The sequence below is a fragment of the Balaenoptera physalus genome (genome assembly GCF_965194825.1).
Source record: "Balaenoptera physalus genome assembly, chromosome: 15".
NCBI classification, from domain to species: domain Eukaryota; kingdom Metazoa; phylum Chordata; class Mammalia; order Artiodactyla; family Balaenopteridae; genus Balaenoptera; species Balaenoptera physalus.
The window spans coordinates 60,329,638-60,351,430 of NC_138894.1; the positions used below are offsets into that span (position 1 = coordinate 60,329,638).

The window sequence follows — 21,793 nt, forward strand, 5'->3', positions numbered from 1 at the left end:
CTGAAAAGATAAATAAATAAATCAACCTCCCTTACTAAAAGTTCTAGACACATGGTATTGGCATTAACTTATGACCAATAAATGGGATGGATGGAAAATGATGGATGATGGAAGCCTGGTAGGTGGATGATGGTTGGATCCAATGTGGTATAGCTATCCAATCACCTTGATAGGAATGAGGAAACCTGTTTTCTCATATTTTCTCTGTCTCTACTGGAGTTTTTACTTTGATCAAATCACCTACGTTCTGAGCTCTTAGAGTTTTCCATCTATACATAAGGGTTAAGTGAATATCTCCTATTAAATAGCAGTTTTTGCATAATTTCAGCTGTTGGGAAAATGTTCCATGGACCTTTCCTCCATCTGATCATTCCTAAGAGAAAGAGAGAGAAGCAAGAGGAGGGAAAGAGAAAAGTAGGAAGGAATTTTGATTCATCTGAATGCCTTTTGAATACAGCTTAAATGTACAAATATATAAAGGTATTAAATGTATAATGGTATTGATATCAATACCTTCTGGGCCAGGCCCTGGGCCCCCTAGGTCAGTGTGTTTGGGAGACTATATACCTCTACCTGTGCAGTAAATAGCCTCATCCTAAAAACCAAGAGACCCAGATCCTCATTCATCTGCCCCAGCCTCCAATTCATCATTTAACTTCCCTGGGTTTTGTTGTCCTCAAATGTCAAATTAAGAGGGAGAACATCTATTTACTACCATACAAGTTTGATGGGAAAATCAAGAGAAACAGTACAGGTTTTTGAATAAATGTATTAACCTTGTGCAGTGCCATGAGGGGTGAGGTCAAAACACATTATTTTCCAAAGACACCACATTCCTGATGAAAAAGTGCAAAACTATCCTGTGCTGGCTGAAGTGTAGCTAGTGCTAGAGAAACCTACCACACATCACAGGGCAGGAACTGAGCTCTCTAACCTTGAACTTCGGATAGTTCAACACATGAACCCTGATGCACCACTATCTGATACTGAATGCCATTTGCAGGGGTGTCAGGAGATGGGGGCTCTTGGAGAACATAAGGTATTTCAGTTCATCAGGTCACTTTTGCATCCTACATTGTTGTGAACTTGTTCACTAAGGAAGACTCAGGCAGTCTATCCCACCCATTCTTCAAAAGCCACCACCTTTATGGAATTTTGGGGGTGAGGAAATTGGAAGCTTACTTTTTTTTTTTTTTTTGGCTGTGTTGGGTCTTCGTTGCAGTGTGTGAGTTTCTCATTGTGGTGGCTTCTCTTGCTGCGGAGCACGGGCTCTAGGCTCCCGGGCTTCAGTAGCTGCAGCATGCGGGCTCAGTAGTTGTGGCACGTGGGCTCTAGGGTGCACAGGCTTCAGTAGTTGTGGCACGCAGGCTCAGTAGTTGTGGCACACGGGCTTAGTTGCCCCGCGGCATGTGGGATCTTCCCCCATCAGGGATCCAACCCTTGTCCCCTGCATTGGCAGGTGGATTCTTAACCACTGCGCCACCAGGGAGGTCCAATTGGAAGCTTACTGAATGCAGGGAACCCTATCTTCTTTCCTTTCTTATCTCCCTCTTACTGGTACTCATCAAAAGCCTGTTAAATTAGAAATTGTGTTCTACGCCAATGTTTCTCAAATTTTTAAAAATTTTTACTGGGACCCACAGTGAGAATTAAGATCATCATATAAATAATACTCACATAAAACTGAAGCAGAAGTTTTCTAAAGTAATATTTACGCTTACTGCCTGTGATGCATTCTGGTCATTTTGACATTGTTCTATTCTACTTCCATATTTAAAATCGCTGTTTGAGAGCTACCTAATTGATCTCATGACCTCAATGGATGGGCCCTGACCCATGGTTTGAAAAACTCAACAAGATGTACCCTTATTCTCTTCTCTCACGTCTTTCCCCATCAAAAAGAAAAACAGATCCTCCTACAAAAAAATAGACAAAAGTTCTGAAAGTTCTTAATCGACTTAAATTTGAAAGGGTTAAATGATGCTCACTTGCCTAAAATCCCAATTCCATCAGAGAAGCCACATGGCAGTCTTAACAGTATGTGGGCACCCACAGGGCCACCCCTTCAGCCATCAGGGACAAGCGATGGTTTGGATCTCAAATAGTATCGGTGTAACGTATCCATATGATTGATAACTAACAATGGAATTAATTATAAACATTATCTGGATTATATCTTGATTATATACATTTTGGTTTTTACAGATACTACCAGCCAGGCTGCTCTCTAAAAAAAGGCTTCACTGATTTATACCTTCACCAATAGGTTAGGACAAGACCCAGTTTCCTCTCACTCTGAAACTGATGTGAGCGGTCTTTTCAAGTGGGCATCGCTTCGCCCTTTCCTATTCCCAGGGGGCAGGCGCCAAGGCCTCTCCTTTGGAGCCTCCACTGCACCTAGCACGCCCCAGGCACAGAGCAGGGCAGGAGGGCATGACTTGTGGATCGTGTGCTCCATCTGGGTCCTGAATCTCTCCCAGCACAGGGAAGGGCTTTAAAACACATTCACGACAGGCCTAATTTACTCTCCAGGCACTCAGGAGGCCTTCTCAGTCTCAAAAACTGCTGTACATCCCACCCACAGGGGACGACCACATGACTCCACTTTCCTGCTCGTTTCTGAATCACTGTCTTATCTGTCTTCCTCCCCTTTTCCCCTTAAAATAGTTGGCGTTCGGTTGTCTGTGCCCAGTCATATGATAAGCCGTGATAAAGACAAAAATTTAAAGAGCCAAGAAGGGATAAGGAAGCAAAGAGAAAGAGACATGTTCTCTTGCTTGTGGGGGTGGGCTTCTAAGACGCCAGTTTCCTAGAAACAAAGCCCGCAGATCAATTTTAAATCCTCAGCCCTAACAATGTGAGGGTAAGGCAGACTGTTTGGCTCAGAAACCCAAATGCTGCTCACCGCTCAGATTTATCAAGGACTTTGGGGAGATAAGATCCACTCTAGTCCCTGCCAGGGGACAACCTCTATCCTCAATTTTCCCATCTGTAAACTTCACATGAAAATGCCACACCCCTCCCCCAAATCCCAAAGTGGTTCATCATCGCTGCTTAACATGTGTGTGACATATTTCATTTTTCAGAGGTATAGTAAATGAGTCTTTCAACCCCATGAGGTAGGCAGAGCCAATACGACTATTCTTATTTTACAGTAGAGGAAACCGAAGATCAGAGAGGTTACATTTCTTCCCCAAGATCACACAGCTCATTAGCAGCGGAGCTGAGTTGATAAAGAATAAACAAGCCACTGTGAACACAGCACTCTGTGAATGTATGCTGGTCTATAAATGCCTGATGCAGACAGCAAATACAAACTCGGCAAACCACAGTCATTTCCTATGTCACTTATTACAACACGAACTACAATCTATCAGAGACACGGCCCTCAGACAAAAAGCAACCCCCAAGCCCAAGTCACCCTCCGACATACAAAATCAAACCAAATGGACTCTGACGTCGTAAGTCCCAAACCACATAATCTACAATTTATTTTTTACAATAGAATTAGAATAATAATAATAATAGCTAACATTTTAAAGTGATTATCATGTGACAAGCACTTTTCTAAGCACTTTCTATGCATTATATTATTTATTCCAAACAACACAATAGTAATAGGTAGATATTACTGACCTTGTTTTACAGATGAAGAAATGAAGGCTCAGAGTGGTTACCCAGTTTGTCAAAAGGTCACACAGCTGGTTCCGTGGTACAACCAGGATTAGAACCCACCTCCCTCTAATGCAAAGCCTCTGCATTTAACCATGACACCACCTGCCTCAATTCGCAGTGGCTGTGTTGCATCTTTCCCCTGCTTTTTTTCAAGTCAAAATATATATAAAATAATAGGGGAAACCTGGGGTGGGGGGGACAGAGGGAGTTTATGGGACTCTCTGTACTGCCTGTTCAATTTTTCTGTAAACCTAAAACTGCTCTAGGAAATAAAGTTTATTAATTTTTTAAAAAATGTTGAAGTAAAAGTAAAAGATAAAAATCGTCCCTGTGTATCAGCACTCTCTCTTGCCTTTTTCTTTTTTAAAGCACATACAGATGTGTGTGTGTGTGTAATTTTTAAAATATGACATTCTTTTCTGTCATAGAAGGAAGGAGAACACCCCAGAACAAACATCTAAAGGACATCTTTTTTTAGGTAAATCTTACTGTATTTAACGTTAAAATTTTTTGGCCCAGCAAGTATCTATTATGTTCAAGGCAATATGCCAAGTGTTAGCACAAAATGGCACGAGTTTTTCCTCTCAGAGACCTTTGCTGCCTCTGTGAGAGAACAGAGACAGAGGGTATGGGGTCGTCAACACCAGACAGCAATACTTGTAAATGGAGGGCACAGATGGGAAACCTCACCAGGATTCCAAAGGCCAAAAGAGCAGTAGCCTGAAGAGTTCTAGGAATGATGGCCCAAAAAGGACGAGACTTGGTTGGGTGGTAAGAATATCCCAGGAAGATGGACATGGGGCATCAGAGCACAAGGAAACACTGGGCACAGAGGACAGAAACAAGCCCTCGTGGAGGAGGTTCCCAGCTCAGAAGATGCGGGATCCGCTAAACGGGGAAGGGGGCGAGCCACGCAGGGCCCTGAATGTCTGGCAGGATGATGGGGCTGGACTCTATCCTATAAGCTCCTGGGGTGGGAGGAGACTATCCTTGGTTCTGAGCACCCAGAAAGGGGATTTAGTGCTACCATACAACTCTCGCACAAATCCTCTGGATTCCGGAGAACCAGACTAATAAAGATATGAAAACCAGTCCTAAAGCTGTCGTCCTGAATTAGTACTCAGGCACCTGTAACTTAAATGAGATAGTCTTCTCTAAAATGAAAAATAGTACTAACGCTTTTCATAAACTAGGAAACCAAAGTTTGAGGATGTTAAGTGAATTTTCACGAAGTCATAAAGCTACAAAAGAACCAGACCTGCTGCTCCTGGGTGAAGTCTGAAGAAGGATTTGAAGGAAGAAAAGGACTTTTATGACTGAAGAGAAGAAAAGGCAGTTTCTGAGAACTGACCCATAAAGAAGGGCAGATGAGCTATCTGCCACACTTATTTTTGTTATTTCAATATAAATTATCTAAAATGAAATCTGAGCTGGAAGACCAAGGGTCTTAACAGAAAATTAACAAGTAAATGTATAGTTCCTTATGAGCACACAGTAATCTTTTCAAAAGACTGGCTATTCTTCAACTCTTGGTACTCCTTAGCAATTCCAGTGCCTGGGTCAAAAGCAAAGTCCTACTCTCTAAATGGAGTGGCTTTGGGTGCTGCCAGCATTTGGGCTAGGACAACAGAGCGATCGGCATGCACTGAATCGGAGGCTGGGCTTACAGAAGACACGCATAGTAGGGAAATGAAGTCAGATGCTTTGGCCCAGAGAAATGGGACATACACCTGGACCACAGCAAACTGGGCTGTTAAAAAACCCTCAAACCTCAGTTACCACATTAGGCCCACAAACTGATGCAGGTGTTGTTCAGGTCAAAATGCAACACTGTCTGTGCTTTTTAAAAAGGCAAGAGGGAGCAATTTGTTGGGAAGGTCTGTCCATCAGGACCAAAGAGAGCCCAAGGGCAGGTCATCTATGTTCCCTGTACCTCCCACCCCAAGGGGTCACCTAAGAAGAGTTAAGTGTGGGATTCTAGTTCTGCACACTTGGAATTAGCAAACCCTGAATTCCTGTTGCTAGCTCATTTCAGGGAGGGAGGGAAGTAGGGACTGAAAAAGGTTTTGCTTAAGACTCCTTAGCTGGGAATTACTGAACAAAATCTTCAGACAAAGCACAATTTTACCTGTATCTAGTAATAAATATTAATTGCAGATATTTCCCAATAATAATTAACTACCATTTTTTTAAAAACTTGCTAGAAGCTGGGCACTTTTACATTTCTCATCTAATATTACAATAACTCTACAGGACAGCTATTATTCCCCTTTATAGATAAGAGACTGGTACAGATATAAGTTAAATAATTTGCCCAAGATCATGCAGCCAAAACTGATAAACCAGAATTCAACCCAGGATGGACTGACTCCAAAGCCCACACAATTTTTTTTATGTTCATGAATTTGGACAAGCCACCACTCAATTACATGAAGGATGCTACAAAGCTTTTCTCCATCTCTATTAGGCCTATCAAGAAATAAACAAAGGAAAATTAACTGGAAATACAGGATGAGAGATTGAGGTTAGCCCTCAGGATAGATTTCCTTGCTAATAAAGAGTTCAATATATCATGAGTGATTTTGTTCAACACTGTGCTCTGAGCAAAATTCCTAGAACATAGAAAGTATTCAATATATATTTGTTGAATGGTTGGCTGGCTAGTTGGCTGGCCGGCTAGATGGATGGATAGATTAATGAATGAATACCCCATGCTACTCACTGTTCCCTTTCTTTGGATATCTTATTCCTTGGGGGTTTTTTTGTGTATTTTTTTACTGAAGCAATTATTTTTGGAATGCATTCTTACTTTAATCTCACTGATTTCCTGACTGCCCTCATAACCCAAAATGCTAGAAACTGCCAGTCCAATATTCTTTATGCTCTCCTTTCAACTTAGAGGCTCCCTTCCCTGTCTATTCAGATTCCATTTTCTATAAGGACTGGCTCCAGATCTTACCAAGAAGCCTCTGCCAACTATCAGAACCCACAGTAATCCCCCCCTCCTGTGAAATCCCACAGTTCCTCAAGTTCACTTTCATAAAAGGGTGTTACCTTTGAATCCCCAAGTGACCCACTTGAGGAAAGTCCATTCCTTCTTTTTTCTAATTATAATATTTTGCAAAATATGTGCACAAAACACTAGCTCTATAGTGCTAATAATTTTTAACAAATAAGAGCATTCTATGACAAAATAATTTTGGAAATAAGTGGTTACATACAGAGTTATACAAGTCCCTTTGCTACAGGCCATCTTGGAGTCTTTAATATACTAATGTGCATTTGACTCTGTAACATTTCCCAAACTCTTTGATCACAGCAACCTGAAAATATTACAAGGCTCCTATACTTTGAAAGATATGCTGGCAAATACTGGTTGATCCCATGCTCCATCCTTGCTGGCTGATTGATGATTCGATCAGCTGCCCAAAACATTTTAGGTAATCATCAGTCTGGAAGGTAGAGAGATGGATTCACAGACCCTGCATTCTAGAAATTCTGCTTGCTTGTTTGTTTGTTTTTAGAATATCCTTTGAATGGCTCAAGGATACAGAGAGAGGGCTCCATTTTAAAAATAAATGTATTTTTGTGGGTCTTGAACACTAGGCAAAGAAGTGAGCTTTCAAAAATACCTTTGTGATTTTGATCACAACAACAAAGAAGGATGAGGAGGGGAAAAGGCAGAAGCTGGAAGTTTCTCAGGAGAGACAAGACTTAGCTACATGGAGAACAATAAAGATAAAATACTATCAAGTGCTAGGTTGAGCACAGTCAAGGCCCCAAATGCAGACAGCCAAGTCAGGATCATTGTTCACACAGGCCTTCCTAAGCCTCTAGACTATGCAAACTCCTGCTTTCACAGACGTGGAATTTAAGGTCCAATGCCACTTGGTAATAGAAGTCACCTGACTCACCATTCAACAAATTTTTCAGGGAAGGAAAAAGGTATTAGCCAATCCAACCCTGAAGAGGTGAGGTCTAGGTGTCCCCAGGCTCTGAAAGTTTTGTGAAGAGCTCTCCTTCTTAGCTGTAATTTTACATACCAGGACATTTGTGTTATTCCTTGATTAATATTGTGTCTCCTACTAGACTATACACTCCATGAGATCGGGGACCAGCTTCTAGCATGGTGCCTGGCATATAAGGTATTCAATGAATATTCACTAAATGGCTGAAAGGATGGCTGGAACAATGAAGGAAGACTCCTCTTTGTCCACTGGTTAGAATCTTTTGTGGGTTCCACCATCCTTCTTTTCAGCACTGTACTGGATGATGAATTTCTAAGAGGGGCAGAAGCTAAGTTAGTCTGATGAAAGAGTGCTGCCTATTTGAGATTCTACAAGACAGACTCCAAAGAGGCAACCTTTTACTCAACCCACGGATGAGTGAGTAGGTTACATGCACCTTCTGAGTGGCTCATACTCTGATTGGCATTGAAGACACGTCTGCTCACAAGATGCTTACATCTGAGAATTTTTAGGGCAGTGAAACTGCTTCATATAATACTATCATGATGGATATATATTACACATTTGTCCAAACACAGAATGTACAACACCAAGAGCGAACCCTAATGTAAACTATGGACAGTGGGTGATTTTGATTATGGTATAGGTTCATCAGTTGTAACAAATGTACCTCTCTGGTGGGAGATGCTGATAATGAGGGGGCATATGCGTACATAGGGGGTGTATGGGAAATCTCTGTATCTCTTCTCAATTTTTCTGTGACTCCATGATTGCCGTAAAAAAAAAAAGTCTTTTTTTTCCTAATATATAAATAAACACAGAATTTATTTTAAAAAAGAAAACAAGATGCTTACATCTGGCTGCAGAAAGACAATGGGCACCAAGAGATGCTCTAGTCTGAAGAAAACAAACAAATCTATTCAAGAAGGACATAAGCAAACTCCAAGTCAATTTTTTCGTCAATAATTAATCATAGATGCACCCACTAAACCCTTCTTGAACCTGATTACACCTTGAAGCTGGGTCAGTAGCTCAATGAGTTTATTCCTTGTTGGCAAATGAAAGTGACTTTTCACTAGCTTCAAAACTAACTCTCTGAGACTTCAAGGTGAGGTAGAGGGGACCAGGACGGGGGATGGGGGGGAGGTCCTCATTCCTGAACCTGGATCTGGTGACAGGCTTGTGCCCCTCCTCCTCCCAGGCAATAGATACTACAGAGCACAATCTTATTCTGTCCGGAGTTTCCATTCTGTTTAGAGGTCGGCGAGGTACAAGGACAACAGTCCGTCCCTGTCCTTCCCGTTCTCCCAGCACAGTGCAGAGTTTTGCCCACTTTGCGTGGTTTCTGCCAGAAAATTAGATTTCAAACAGGTGCAGCCTGCTAATTAGCATTATAATAGATTGTAATTACTTAACAAGCCCATATATACCTGGAGGGACTTGAAGAGAAATATAATGTTTTGCCAAGTGTAGCGTTTATTTATGTAAAATACTGCAGGCCTGCTCCAGAGTTCTTTTCAACTAAGTGAAACCCCTGGAAGCTTTGTCTGCGTGTGCTTCAATGAGCTCTGTGAGTTCAGGTGCTGGAATGTAAAATTTCACTTCTTGTTGCTGCCAGTTACAAAGGGTGTTGTATCTAAAGCCCTTATGAGAATTTAAACTTGGTTTTAAACTCTGCAAAGGGAAGACAAGTGGGCCTTTTCCTTCTCCCCCTATCACAGCACCTTGCATGGGCCCTGAGCACCCACAGGGTATACAGTTCCCTCTTTTAGAAACCTCAGACAATCATTTTGCTCCGTAATGGTTATACAGCATTTGTAGCCTTTATTTTTTTTTATTTTAAATTTATTTTATTGAAGTATAGTTGATTTACAATGTTGCGTTAATTTCTGCTGTACAGCAAAGTGACTCAGTTATACATATATATACATTCTTTTTCATATCCTTTTCTATTATGGTTTATCACAGGATATTGAATATAGTTCCCTGTGCTATATAGTAGAACCTTGTTGTTTATCCATTCTATATATAGTAGTTTGTATCTACTAATCCCAAACTCCCAATCCATGCCTCTCCCACCTCCCCTCCCCCTTGGCAACCACAAGTCTGTTCTCTATGTCTGTGAGTCTGTTTCTGTTTCATAGATAAGTTCTTTTGTGTCATATTTTAGATTCCACATATAAGTGATATCACATGGTATTTGTCTTTCTCTGTCTGACTTACTTCACTTACTATGATAATCTCTAGTTCCATCCATGTTGCTGCAAATGGCATTATTTCACTCTCTTTTTATGTCTGTAGTACTCCGTTATATATATGTACCACATCTTCTTTATCCATTCATCTGCCAATGGACATTTAGGTTGTTTCCATGTCTTGGCTATTGCGAACAGTGCTGCTATGAACATAGGGGTGCATATATCTTTTTGAATTATAGTTTTGTCCAGATATATGCCCAGGAGTGGGATTGCTGGATCATATGGCAACTCTATTTTTAGTTTTTTGAGGAAACTCCATACTTTTTGGAACCTTTATTTTTTTGTGACAGCTTCCACCCTTAAAAACGGTTTGACAAGGACCTGCTGTATAGCACAGGAAATAATATTCAATATCTTGTAATAACCTGTAATGGAAAAGAATCTGAAAAAGAATATATATATATATGTCTGTCTGTGTATATATATACACATATATAATTTTTTACAATGTATATGTGTAGTAAATCATCACACTGTACACCCTAAATGTATATAATTTTTATTTGTCAATTATATCTCAGTAGGCTGGAAAAAAATAAAAAATAAAGAAACCTCAGACTTGATGGAGTTGCTTCAGCTTGGTGCAAATTGCCTCATGGAAATAATACAGCATTCTCTCATAAAAACATCTTCAAGGATCCCATAGATTTTTATAAAATAAAATATCCTTTTCTTCTGCCTTCTCCTTACTTCTTTCAACCATACAGAAAGATCGTTTAAGGAATTCACTCAACTGCTTATCTTACTGGTCTTCCCAACTATACTTCCTACTCCTCAGAGGCAGGAATGATACCATACACCACTTTTGTTTGATCAAGCCCCCAGTATCTACCACAGTGCTAGACCACAGAGGGTGCTAGGGGAATACATCTTTGTTTGACTAAATTCATTCTTTAATGCAACAGTGTGCCAGGAATTGTTTTGAGTACCAAGAATAGAGCAGTGAACAAAAACCTCCACATTTATTGAACCTCTGTTCTGGTGCTAGAGATGAAGACAAATAAGAAAACTATATAATATATAGGATAGATAAGAGCTAAAAAGCAAAAATAAAGCAGGAAAGGAGCATATAAAGTTTCAAGGAGAAGAGTAAAATTTTAGACAGGATTGTCAGAAAAGGCCTTACTGAGAATGTAACATTTGAGTAAAGACTTGAACCATGAGGATATCTGAGGAAGGAATACTCTAGAAAGATGGAATAGCAGGTGCAAAGACTGAGGCAGGAACATAGTGAGTAAGTGTAAGGGTGTCAAGTGGGTCAATATGACTGGGAGAGGACAGAACGGTAAGGAGTACTGGGCCATGGGGTCAGAGAGGTCATAACAGGAGGCCTGACCATGGTGGTCTTACAGATGGTGATAAGGGTTTTTACCCTGAGAGGTTTGTGAGCAGAGTGACATGATCTGATGAAGCTGGGGCAGGGGGTACCACTTAGGAGGCTGTTGAAATAATCCAGGCATAAGATGACTTGGACTTGGGCCAGAGTGGCGTCGGCAGAGGTATGGAAAGCTGATCAGATTTGGGACATATTTTGAAGGCAGAGACAAGAGATGTTGCTGAGGGACTGCATACAGGGCGGGGTGCATGAGAATGAGAGGCGTCAAGAATGGCCTGGGCAATTGGAAGGATGGAGTTGCCATTTCTTGAGATGGGGAAAACTACGAGATGCTTAAACTGGGGAGGGGGGACATCAGGTTGGGACATAATTGAGTTTGAGATGCCCTTTATACCATCATATGGCCATGACAAGAAGGCAGTCGCATGTATGAGTTCTGAGGCTCAAGAGCAGGTATGGGCTGGAATTAGGAATTTAGAGTCAACAGCACTGAGAATGTATTTAAACCCATGAAACTAGATGAAATGGGTACAGCAAAACCGAAACAGCAGCTCCCAAATATTCCTATTTCCAATTACTCATATGCTTCAATAAATAATTAACCTTTGACTCCAGTGGTCACAGTTTTAGACTTCCCAAAACAATCTCATTTCAAGTAATTCTAATATTTCCAAAAAGGCAATTGTTAAGTGTAACTAAATCAACTTTATTTTTAGACAATGTGAGACTTCTCATATAAATACATTCACAAATCAAAGAGAAAAATATCTTTCACTGGACAATATGTTCTGATTTAAGATTCTAAAACTATAAATACACGCACATAACCCTTCAAATATTAATAAAAATTGTTAGAATGTACTGTAGCCTGGCCCCTTGCTAAGAACTTTACATAGATTCCCTTATTTCTCACAGCAACCCTAAGAGGTAAGAACTATTATATTCCCATTTTACAAACAAAGAAACAGACTTTAAGAGCCTAAGTCACGTACCCAAAGACACACAACTAGTGACTGATCCAGGCATCCTGAAGTTCAAGCTCACAGATTCAGGGTGAGGGGCCCACTGAGGAGCTAGGGAGCTGATGGTCTTAAATATTCACCAGATCTGCTGCTGGTCAAAGACACAGAGAAAGAGGAACAGGACAGACAGGCAAGCCCTGACAGCCCATGAGGCTCGAGGCCCTTTAACTTCGGGCACACAAAGTCAAGCAGCTCTCTATGATAGCACTGGGTCAAGAATCAACTCTTAGGGTAGTTGTTAAATAAGTAATTATGTACCATGGGGAGCAATATTTAATTAGATGGTAAGTACTATATGAGTCGGTAGGAAGTAGAGCAGGGAGAGATCTGGAACCTCAGGTGCTGGGGGACGAATTCAAGGCATAGGTGCCCACAAAGTGGGTGTGGACCCTTCCCAGGGCTTCGGCGCCCCTTTCCAGACCATCCCACCTCACTCTATTTAAATGATAATAGAAGTTTTCAGAAATCCTCCGAAAGATTGCCTGACAAGAGTCCTGAAGACAGAGGAGATGGGCCTTTAGGCAGCGTATATCAACATGTGCTCAGGCCACCAGCAGAACAGCCTCAGCTAGGGTAGTTTCACTGGAACACGTGTCCTCAGGCTCTGCCCAGGGCACCACCATCCGAACCACTAGGCCCCTCTGTTTGGCTTTTGCATGTAAGAATCTCCCCAAGGGCTTCGGGGCCCAGGGGGAATGCCAGCCCCCCAACCCTAACCTCTCCAAAAGGGGCATCGGCCTATCCCCCAGGGTCAGCAGGGTGGGATAATTTTGAGAAGCCCTGTCAACGCGCTACTTTGGAAAAATGAAACAGAAACGCTAGAGTCCCATTTCTTGCCAAATGAGACTACCCGAATGAAAAATACTTTGGAGGCTAAGAAAAACTGGCTTCCTTAGGTCCTGTATAATAATCAACTCAGGAAAGAACCCTCTCTAGGGCCAGCCCCATGGTAGGTTTAGGGGGACATAACAATGATAGCTATAGTTGTTAAACATTCACAGAGCCCTGACTGAGGGCCAGGCATTGGCTTATGCGCTTTATGTGGTCCTTCTATCCCCACGACAAGCCCGTTTCATTAGAGGTAGGGACTTGTACTATCCCCACTTTTTACAGAAGAAGAAACAGAAACAGGTTAAATCACTCCCTAAAGGTCTCGAAAGTAGTCGGTGGTAGAGGTGAGATTCAAGCCCAAGCAGCCAGGCTCCAGCGCTCTGCCCTTAGGTGCTCTGCCGAACCACCTCTCAGACAATGACTTTCTGTCATTAGCACTGTTATGAGTGCCTCTTCCACAGGATGAAGCACGGGAGTGACACCAACCAAAGATATCTTCAGAGGCAGGAAGGGGAGAACAGGAGAGAACTGAGGCTAAGGATATAGACTACTGGGGTGACAAAGAGCAAACTCCAGAGTGTGACAGGACCAGCCAGCTGTAGCGGCACGCTCCACCCACCCTCTCTGCCATCCCCCTGCTCCCCCATCATCTGTCCTAAATGCAAGCGCTGCTCCAGCCAGCATTCATTCAGCCTCTGGTTCTCACGGGAACCCCAATACTTCTAGTCTACCCAATCCTGAAGCTTATAAATCTTGCTTCAGGAATGATAAAAGTCCATTCAAAAAATCTCAGGACATTTCTACGTACAAAGTCTTGGTACATTAATTATCTGGAGACTTCTCCTGCCCACAATTTCTATTCTAATTCAGTGTTTCTTAAGGTATGGTCTGGTCAGAATCTCCAGGACATCTTGTTAAAAATGAGTATTCCTAGCACTCGTCCTAAATTACAGAATGAAAAGCTCTGAAGGTGGGGCAGGAGAACCTATATTTTTAAGCCCCTCAACCAGTGATTCTTCTGCACACCAAAGTCTGAGTAGCGCCATTATCTAGTTCTTGGGAAACAAGCTATGGCAATAGTATTTAATGGGATTCTGCTTCAAGTACAAATGAAATCTTCCCCTCTCTCTGTAATAAGCTTTCTTTAAAGCAATCCTTTTTGTCATCATAACTGATACATCTCTCATGGTCTGGAGAATAATGATCTCAGCCTGGTTTTAAACATTCTAGAATCCACCTCAGTTTTCTAAACTTTCTCCCACTCCAGTGTTTCCAGAGGGTGGCCCCCGTGGCACTAATGATTTTAAGAGGCACCTGAGATAAACTTTTCTTTTTCTTTTAGAGGCCCAATGTTTATGTTAATATAAATGAAGAAAAATTGTAACTACAATATCCAAACCTGTGATTTCCTGAATACTGGGGCTTCAGTGGGAAATAAAAGCATCAATGTTTAAAAATATTAAGTAAATATGTAAGAGTACAGGCAGTACTCAGATAAAAGTCTTAAATTTGGGAAACCTCAAATTTGCCTTTGTCCTTTCTGACAGGCACCCTCAGTTTCAGCCATGTGTCTCTGACCACAGGCATCCTCTGCCTTTATTCCAGAGTGTCCGTGCCCATGGAACACTGTCTCCTCTTACAAATATCTCTTTAAATGTTACCCATCATTTCACACCCAATTCATGCCTCCTTCCAGGAACCTCCAGATTCTTCCAGCCATCCCAGCACACTCCCTTTTGGAACTCCTGTAACATACTTAAGGTACCACTCATTTATAACATAATTGCTACTTAAGTGTCTATATGGATCTATTCATTTCCCTAGTGAAACCGAGCCTCCTGAGAGTAACCCATGGTCTCTTTTACTCCTGGATTACCCAGAGAGCTAAACGTCCCTGGTTGGATCCGAGCAAAAAACAGGAACTCAGTGACTACGTGGGAATTCATCATGTAGCTGAATGAAATGTTCCACAGCAATGAGAGAAGCGGCTGTTGCATGCCCTCTGCATCTCCTTACTCCAGGTCAGATTTCTCAGCCACATCTCTTCATCACTGTCAGGTGAAGAGCACAGAAGCCAGAGCCTAGGAAATTCTACCCAAAGGTGTGATTCTGTGGGTGTCCCCTGGCCGACGGGGATGGGAAAGGTGACCTTAGCCATCCCAGTTGCAACTTGTCTGTTTCCAAGGGCCAGTCACCTCTGCTGCTGCATCCTCACCCTCAGTCTGGAAGAACCAGAGTGGCCAAAGAATCCTCGTGGAAACAACCACAAATGGGCAAACAGAACAAGCTCCACTACTTGATTCATCCTGTGACTTTGGCCTTTCTGTATCTCAAGTTTTTGAATCTATCCAATACCTGTCATACCTAATTCACACTTGCTATAAAGCAAAAGAGACACTGATTTTGAAAGCAGTTTAAATTATCATGTACAATAAAAACATCAGGGACACAGCACATGACTCTGCAAGGAGAATTAGACTGGGAGGCCAGTGGGGCCAGTTCTCCACTGGGTGAGCCGTGAGCAATAGGAGGTGTGGCCCTCCTATTGGAGGCCCTCCTTCCAACTCTGCCCCCTTTGCTTGTCACATGACCTCAGGTATCCACTTAGATGCTCTGGGACTCAACGTCCTTGTCTGTGAAACTTGCCTGTGCACTAGATGATCTGCTCTAGGGTCAAGTTCAAAGTGAATTTGAGTACCTTAGAGAATGATAGCCAAACAAGACTAGTGCCCAATGCACACTTCACTGGACGTGCTCCAAAGTGGGGATGGTGCCCCAATGTGCCCAAGATTTGGGTGGGCCCCAGCAAAGCATCATCAGAGACACTCAGACTCCTTTCCCTCCAACCAGCATCTGCATGTGGATAAAAGCAGACCTGCTGTTCACCCTACCTGCTCTCTGCCTCACTGTCCAACTCCTTCATCTGAATACACGGCAAAAGGCCCCATCTCCTCACTACCAGAGTCATAGCTTTTTCTTCCCCTTCCCGTTCTAAAACAACAACAACAACAACAACTTGAAAACCACAGGTTTTCGGTGTTAAGATCTGGCTTTGAAATTAGTTATACCTTCAGCTCCCCCTCAGACATGCATCGCTTTCATGAGTGAAAGGACTGGAGGCCAGTGTGGAGAGGAAATGGGGAATGCATGGGAACGCCAGTGGTGGGAGGGAGGCAGTGGCAAGGGCCATTGGTGAACTGGAATGGAATGGAATAGCACTGTGTTCTTTGGGATTCCATAAAGGTTTGCCTGCTTCCCAAAGTGTAAGCCACAATCTTCTAGGGCTGTACTTGGTGTGGTTTGTTGGAGCTTCCCTGTAAGCCCCGTAACCATGGTTTCGGGCCGACTACATCACAGCTGTGAGCATAAAGGGAAGAGGCTTTTTCCTATTTCCCCCTAAAATTCCATATCCTTAAAATATATATACATTTATATATGTATATATATGGGTGTACATATATGTATTTGTATATGTATATATATGTAAGGCAATATGCCAAGGTGATTCGTGTGCAACCTTTGACCATAGGACAATCATGAAGTTATTCATTTTCAATAATTAAACATCTCTCCATGAGGATCAGATATCTCTCTTTTTGGGTAGACCAAAGAACCCTGAAAACATATATACCCAGAGCCACACCTGCTCTCGGTGGAAACATGTAACAAATCTGAAAATAAAGAAATACATTTCCTAATTGAACACCTTCCCTCCAAAAAAAGAGCTAAAGCAAGGTTGCTTCTCCCTGCTTCTCCAAATGCCAAGGTTTAATGCATTTGGCTTATAGTATGTGCACAAGGCCTGTTTCCAAGTCCCTAATATTTTGACGATGTAATCAATTAACTCAGTCTCAGACTTAGTATCTCATTGCACAGTGTCTTGAAAATCAAAACAGGGAAATGATATAACTTGAAGTCGGATTCAAAGCATTGACTTCCAATTACTCACTAGCAGAACCATTTGTAGAATACAACACTCGTTCCGGATGGATAGGCAATGCATTGGGCAAAACCAGCTGGGCCGATGTTTCTGGGACCCTGGAGGGTACTAGAGGAGAAGACATTTTTCTCCCCGTATGTCAGAAGATGAGCTAACTGCCAGGCAACAGAATAGAAACGAGCTAGCTTCCTCCCGGAGGGAAAGAGAAAACAGTCCCTCAGGCTACGCAGGACAAAGCCAGGACGTGCACGAAGCCTTCAGTCTAGGGCTCCACGTGCCTCTCCAAGGACGGAGGAACCCCCAGGCACACAATCACACACAGCCAGCCCACCGCGCGCCTGCGGAAGGCGCCGGGTTCTCGGCCAGCCTTCAGCACCGGCGGCTCGGGGCTCCCAGCTTGCGAGCTCCCTGTAGCACCCGCTGTCTGGAGGGGGCAGAGGGCCGTACCCTCTTTCCAAGTCTCTTCTTCCTCGCCCCAATGCCTACTTCTTCCCAACTACGAAGTGGAGTGTGCTTCCCCAAGGTAATTGAGACATACACACACACACCTCAGAGGGCACTAAGACCCCGCGCCCCACGACCAAAGCCAAGGCCAAGAGTCTTCCCCCGGAACCCCAGAGCCGGGCTCCTGGACCAGGAGGCGCCCAACTCACCCAGTCCTCGAAGTGGCGGCTCCCGTTCTGCAGCAGCTCCTCAAACTGGATGGTGCAGTTGGCCACGAAGTCGTCGTAGCCGATGGGGGCATCGTGGAAGACGGCCAGCTCGATCTTGCGCCCGTTACACACATCGGTGACGAACTCGTCGTGCCAGGCCGGGCTGTTGGTCTTCTGCTTGGTGGCCGTTTGGCCGATGCGCGAATCGTCCACGTTGAGGGCGATGTAGGGGTCGAGAAGGAAAGTCTGCGGCCGGGGTCCCACCGCATGGCGCAGCGACCAGGCTGTGGGCTTCAAGCTCACGGCCTCGCAGATTTTGATCTTAAGAAGGCCATTGAACACTACCATGGTCGGGGCGGGGAGTGGGGCGGGTCACTCCGTCCGCCCCGAGGGCAGGAACGAAGAACCGACGCCGCGGCGCTCCGAGCACGGGGACTCCTGGGTCCCCTCTCGCCCCACCGCACACTCTCCCTACACCTTGTAGCGTTGCGCCCTGGCGCGGGCGATTCTCAGCCAGTGCATGTATTTCCTCGCCGGGTTCCTAACGGAAAACAGGGAGGGGGGGAGAGCTGGGGGACGTCCGTGTTTGGAGCAAGTCTCTCCCCCCCCCCAACAACAGCACCTCCAGAAGAGGAGATGAGGTGCTGGCTCCGTTGCAAGCCGCGGGGGCTGTGTCGTCGCCTCGCCGCCTCACTGGGTCCGGGCTGCGGGGAAGCGGGCGCCGCGCCCGGCGCTTACCTACCTTTCCGAAACATAATCCCCGGGAAATTTCGACTCCGGGAGGGGGAGGGGGCGGTGAGACGGGGCGGGGACGAGAACCGGGGGCGCAGATTTCAACCCGGATCCTCTTCGCACACCCAGCGCCTGCCTCTGACCGCCCGGGGCGGGGGATGGACCAAGGGATGTGCAGTCTATCCGGAGGGATGCATGTCGAGAGGAAATGGTCCTCCTCGGAGCCAAATTTTTAAAAATCCACAAGCCACACGGCCAGCCCGGCCGCCTCCTCCTGGGCGAAGCCGCGCCGCGCCGCAGTCGGCGATCGGGAGGCGCCAGGAGTCGGGAATCTCACATCCGCGCGGGCTCGGGAGTCGGGGTGGCCGTCGCTAAGGCTTGGGGCGCAGGCCGGCACCGAGCGGTGCGCAGCGCGGCGGCGGGGACGGGACTGCGACTCCGCGCGGCCCCACCTCCCGGGCGCCGGCGCCCGCCTGCCGCGCTCCCCGCGTCCCAGCTCTCGGCTGCCGCTCGCTCGCCGCCCGCCCGCCCGCCCGCTCTCCCCCTCGGTCTCTTCTCCCTCCGTCGGTGTGCGAGCGAGTCTCCCTCCCTCTAATGCAGGAAATGCGCAAAAGACGTCAGTGTGTGTGTGTGTGTGTGTGTGTGTGTTTGTGTGTGTATGTGTGTGTGTGTGTGTGCACGCGCGCGGGCGCGCTCCTGTGTTTGGGGAAATAGAAAGTTTTGCCGGTTGGGGGAGCAATACGGGAAAAGTGAGCCGAGGAGAGGACGATTGAGAGCGGGCAAGCCTGCCGGGGTCGCGGTGGCGGGCAGAGGAGCCAGACCGGGACCCCGCGCGGGACCCCGTGGAGTGGCGGCCTTGGGGGCTGGGGTGCGAGCCCGCCGGCTGTCGATACCTGGTCTGTGGTCTCCGCCGGGAGACGAGCGGGCCGCGCATCTCTCCAGGCTCTGCGGCCAACACTGTCTTTTAGAGCCGAGGGTGGATAAGTGGCAGGGGTCGCGCAGCCGGCGAGGACTCGGGACCCTCCCCCGGTCCCACCCCTCCTCGGACCATGGCTGGCAAGGGCAGCCTGCGGAGTATTGGTCGGTCTGTCTGTCATTCTGTCCGGAGACGCTCTGCTCCGCGGTGGTGGGGGAAGGGGGAAAGGGAGGGGCGTGCAAGGCTCCGTGTGAGCTTTAAAACATTTATTCTCTCTTCCCTTTCTTTGGAGGCATTCTCCCTTTGGGGGTCTGTCCCAGACTTCTCGGGCTGCGAGAACTTGTTGACAAGTGAAAGCTTAGTAGCACCCCGGCTCGGTTTGTGTGTTTGTTTGTTTATATTTTACGAAGTGACTTCATATTTACTCTGGACCTTGCCTGTGCCCTTCTGGGGGCTCTGATCAGCGCGCTGACAGCGGCCGTCCCAGCTGCGCGAAAACGGGGTGCGTCCTCCGAGGGGCGAGGGGCTGTGTCCGTGCTAATTTCCTCCGTAACCTTTAAACTCTCGCTGGAAGCCGCGGCGGCGGCTGATCACGTGAGGCGAGCCCTGGGCTGCTGGGGAAGAATTTCCTCCGCGGGGAGCCGAGGACGGGGAAGGCGGCCCGGCGAGGGACGGCCTCGCGCCTGGGGACACGAACCTGGGAGGCCGGGGCGGAGAGCGCGGAGGTCCCGGTCGCGGCCCTGGCTGGAACAGCAGAAGGACAGCGCTGGGAAGAGGTCATCTCCGCAACCTGCGAGCCGGGGGGTTGTGCAAACGGAAAAAGAAAACCTCGGCCCTGTCCCGTGTGCCAAGTCAAGTCAGGGAGTTTGTAGGAATCGTGGTAAGCTGAGTGTTTATCTCTCGAGTCTGGTTAGTGTCGGCCAAAATTTGACACCCACCTCTCGATCACTTTTTCTCAGTGGAAAAAAGGTTATCATTGTCTGTGGCTTAAAGGCTTCAAAAGGCTTAAAGACGAAGAAGAAGGCAGGCCCCTGGAACAGGATACCAAGTGCAGCACACAGGTCGCAAAAATGATCAGAAAAGCCCCAGGCAGATCCTCTCCGAAGGCCTGCAGCCACTGCGCTCTCCTGAATTTATAAGTAATTTCTCGAAGCCCACCCTGTTGGATTGAGCAGCAGGGTAGAGAGAGAGCTACCATGCAGTCTTAAGGACAGTCGAGACCGCTCACATGTAAAATGTCAAGATATAAAAGTTATGCCTTCTAGGGCCACTCCCACCAACTGGAGGCATATTTTAAAATCTGTCCGTTTGACAAAGCACAGGTGGGATATCTCGTTGCTGTTTAACTTTATTTCTTTGATCATCAGAACTTTTTCCTCCTTGTTTCTTACTGCCATCATTCTGTTCTTATTAAACATGTTTCCCCCTTTGTGGGGCATGTGATGGGCGAGAATGGCAAATAGGGCTTGATCTTCTAAAAATGCATTTGGAAGCAGAGCAAGAGCTAGAGAGAGCTGACTACGATGCCTGACAAAGAGGCAAAATTGAAGGGCTACCAACAAACTCGGCCATCAAGACAAATAATATTTTAATGCAATATTTTTTTTAAAAAATCAAAACGAATGTAGAATTCCAGGGTGAACATAATATCCAAATTTTGAATAATTTAAAATATTGCATTAAAATTGTCTTTGTATTACTGAGTTTATTGGCACCCCTGAAACTTGTGCCCGAGATGAGGGCTTCACTTGCCCCACACCAGCCCCAGCCCTTTGGAGCAGTGGAGAAAGGCACAGATTTCGTGAAGTTAGGGATTCTTGAGTGTTTCATACCTTCTCTCTACTCTTTCTCTGGGAGAGTCCTATCTTACCTGCAAACAGAGAAGTACAAGGATTGAAGGACATTGGTCAGAATCCCTCCTCTTCTGTGTGTTCAACAGGAAATACGTTTAGAATTAAAGACACACTAAACTTGAACTTTTGGCATGATATTATATTCCCACCACCTTCCCAGGCAAGAACCCCAATGATATTAAATAGGGTCTGTTGCCATCCCAGTGACCAGGCGTTGTTAAAACCAATAAGCTACAAGTTTCCAATACCATTTCCTTGGACCTGGGTAAGGTTACATGAAGGCAGCATCTGCCTCTTAGCAGAATGTTTGTTACACCATGTGAATAAATCAGCCTGCAATCCTCAGATGCAGCCAAGCCCAGGGTGACCTTTCCTTTCAATTACAAGTCTTTCTGTCTGGGGGTGGAGGAAGGTGGGGTAACTAAAAAACTTGGCCAAACAAACTTTCTGTTTTGTGTTGGAAAAATATTTAAATAAAAAGGGAGAATGCTGGTTGTCTACATACAAACATTGCTAATTTCCTGCCCTTATTACATCCTTATTTCTAAATAAATCTCTCACCATCCTCCTCTCAAACTTGGCTGAATGAAAATATGTATCCTCCAGGGG

General features: G+C 45.3%; 1 protein-coding gene and 1 long non-coding RNA gene across 5 annotated transcripts in view; one reads left to right on the forward strand and one right to left on the reverse strand.

Moving 5' to 3' along the window:
* Positions 1 to 14,020, forward strand: part of LOC309644296 — an 81,286-nt gene extending 67,266 nt beyond the window's left edge. The window contains exon 2 of the long non-coding RNA XR_014254359.1: positions 1,167 to 14,020. This is a non-coding gene — a long non-coding RNA (uncharacterized lncRNA). The remainder of the gene's footprint in view (positions 1 to 1,166) is intronic.
* PRKCE (protein kinase C epsilon) overlaps positions 1 to 19,477 on the reverse strand; it is a 603,195-nt gene extending 583,718 nt beyond the window's left edge. The window contains exons 1-2 of one of the 4 annotated variants that reach the window (XM_082427721.1): positions 19,309 to 19,477; positions 17,684 to 18,224 (exon numbers count right to left, since the gene is read on the reverse strand). In XM_082427721.1, coding sequence (XP_082283847.1) covers positions 17,684 to 18,031 — 348 coding nt within the window. In that variant the 5' untranslated portion in view covers positions 18,032 to 18,224; positions 19,309 to 19,477. Of the gene's footprint in view, positions 1 to 17,683; positions 18,948 to 19,308 lie in introns of those variants that run through there. The other 3 variants (XM_082427720.1, XM_082427722.1, XM_082427723.1) reach the window with 3 other exon arrangements.
* Between the last annotated feature and the right edge of the window lie 2,316 nt (positions 19,478 to 21,793).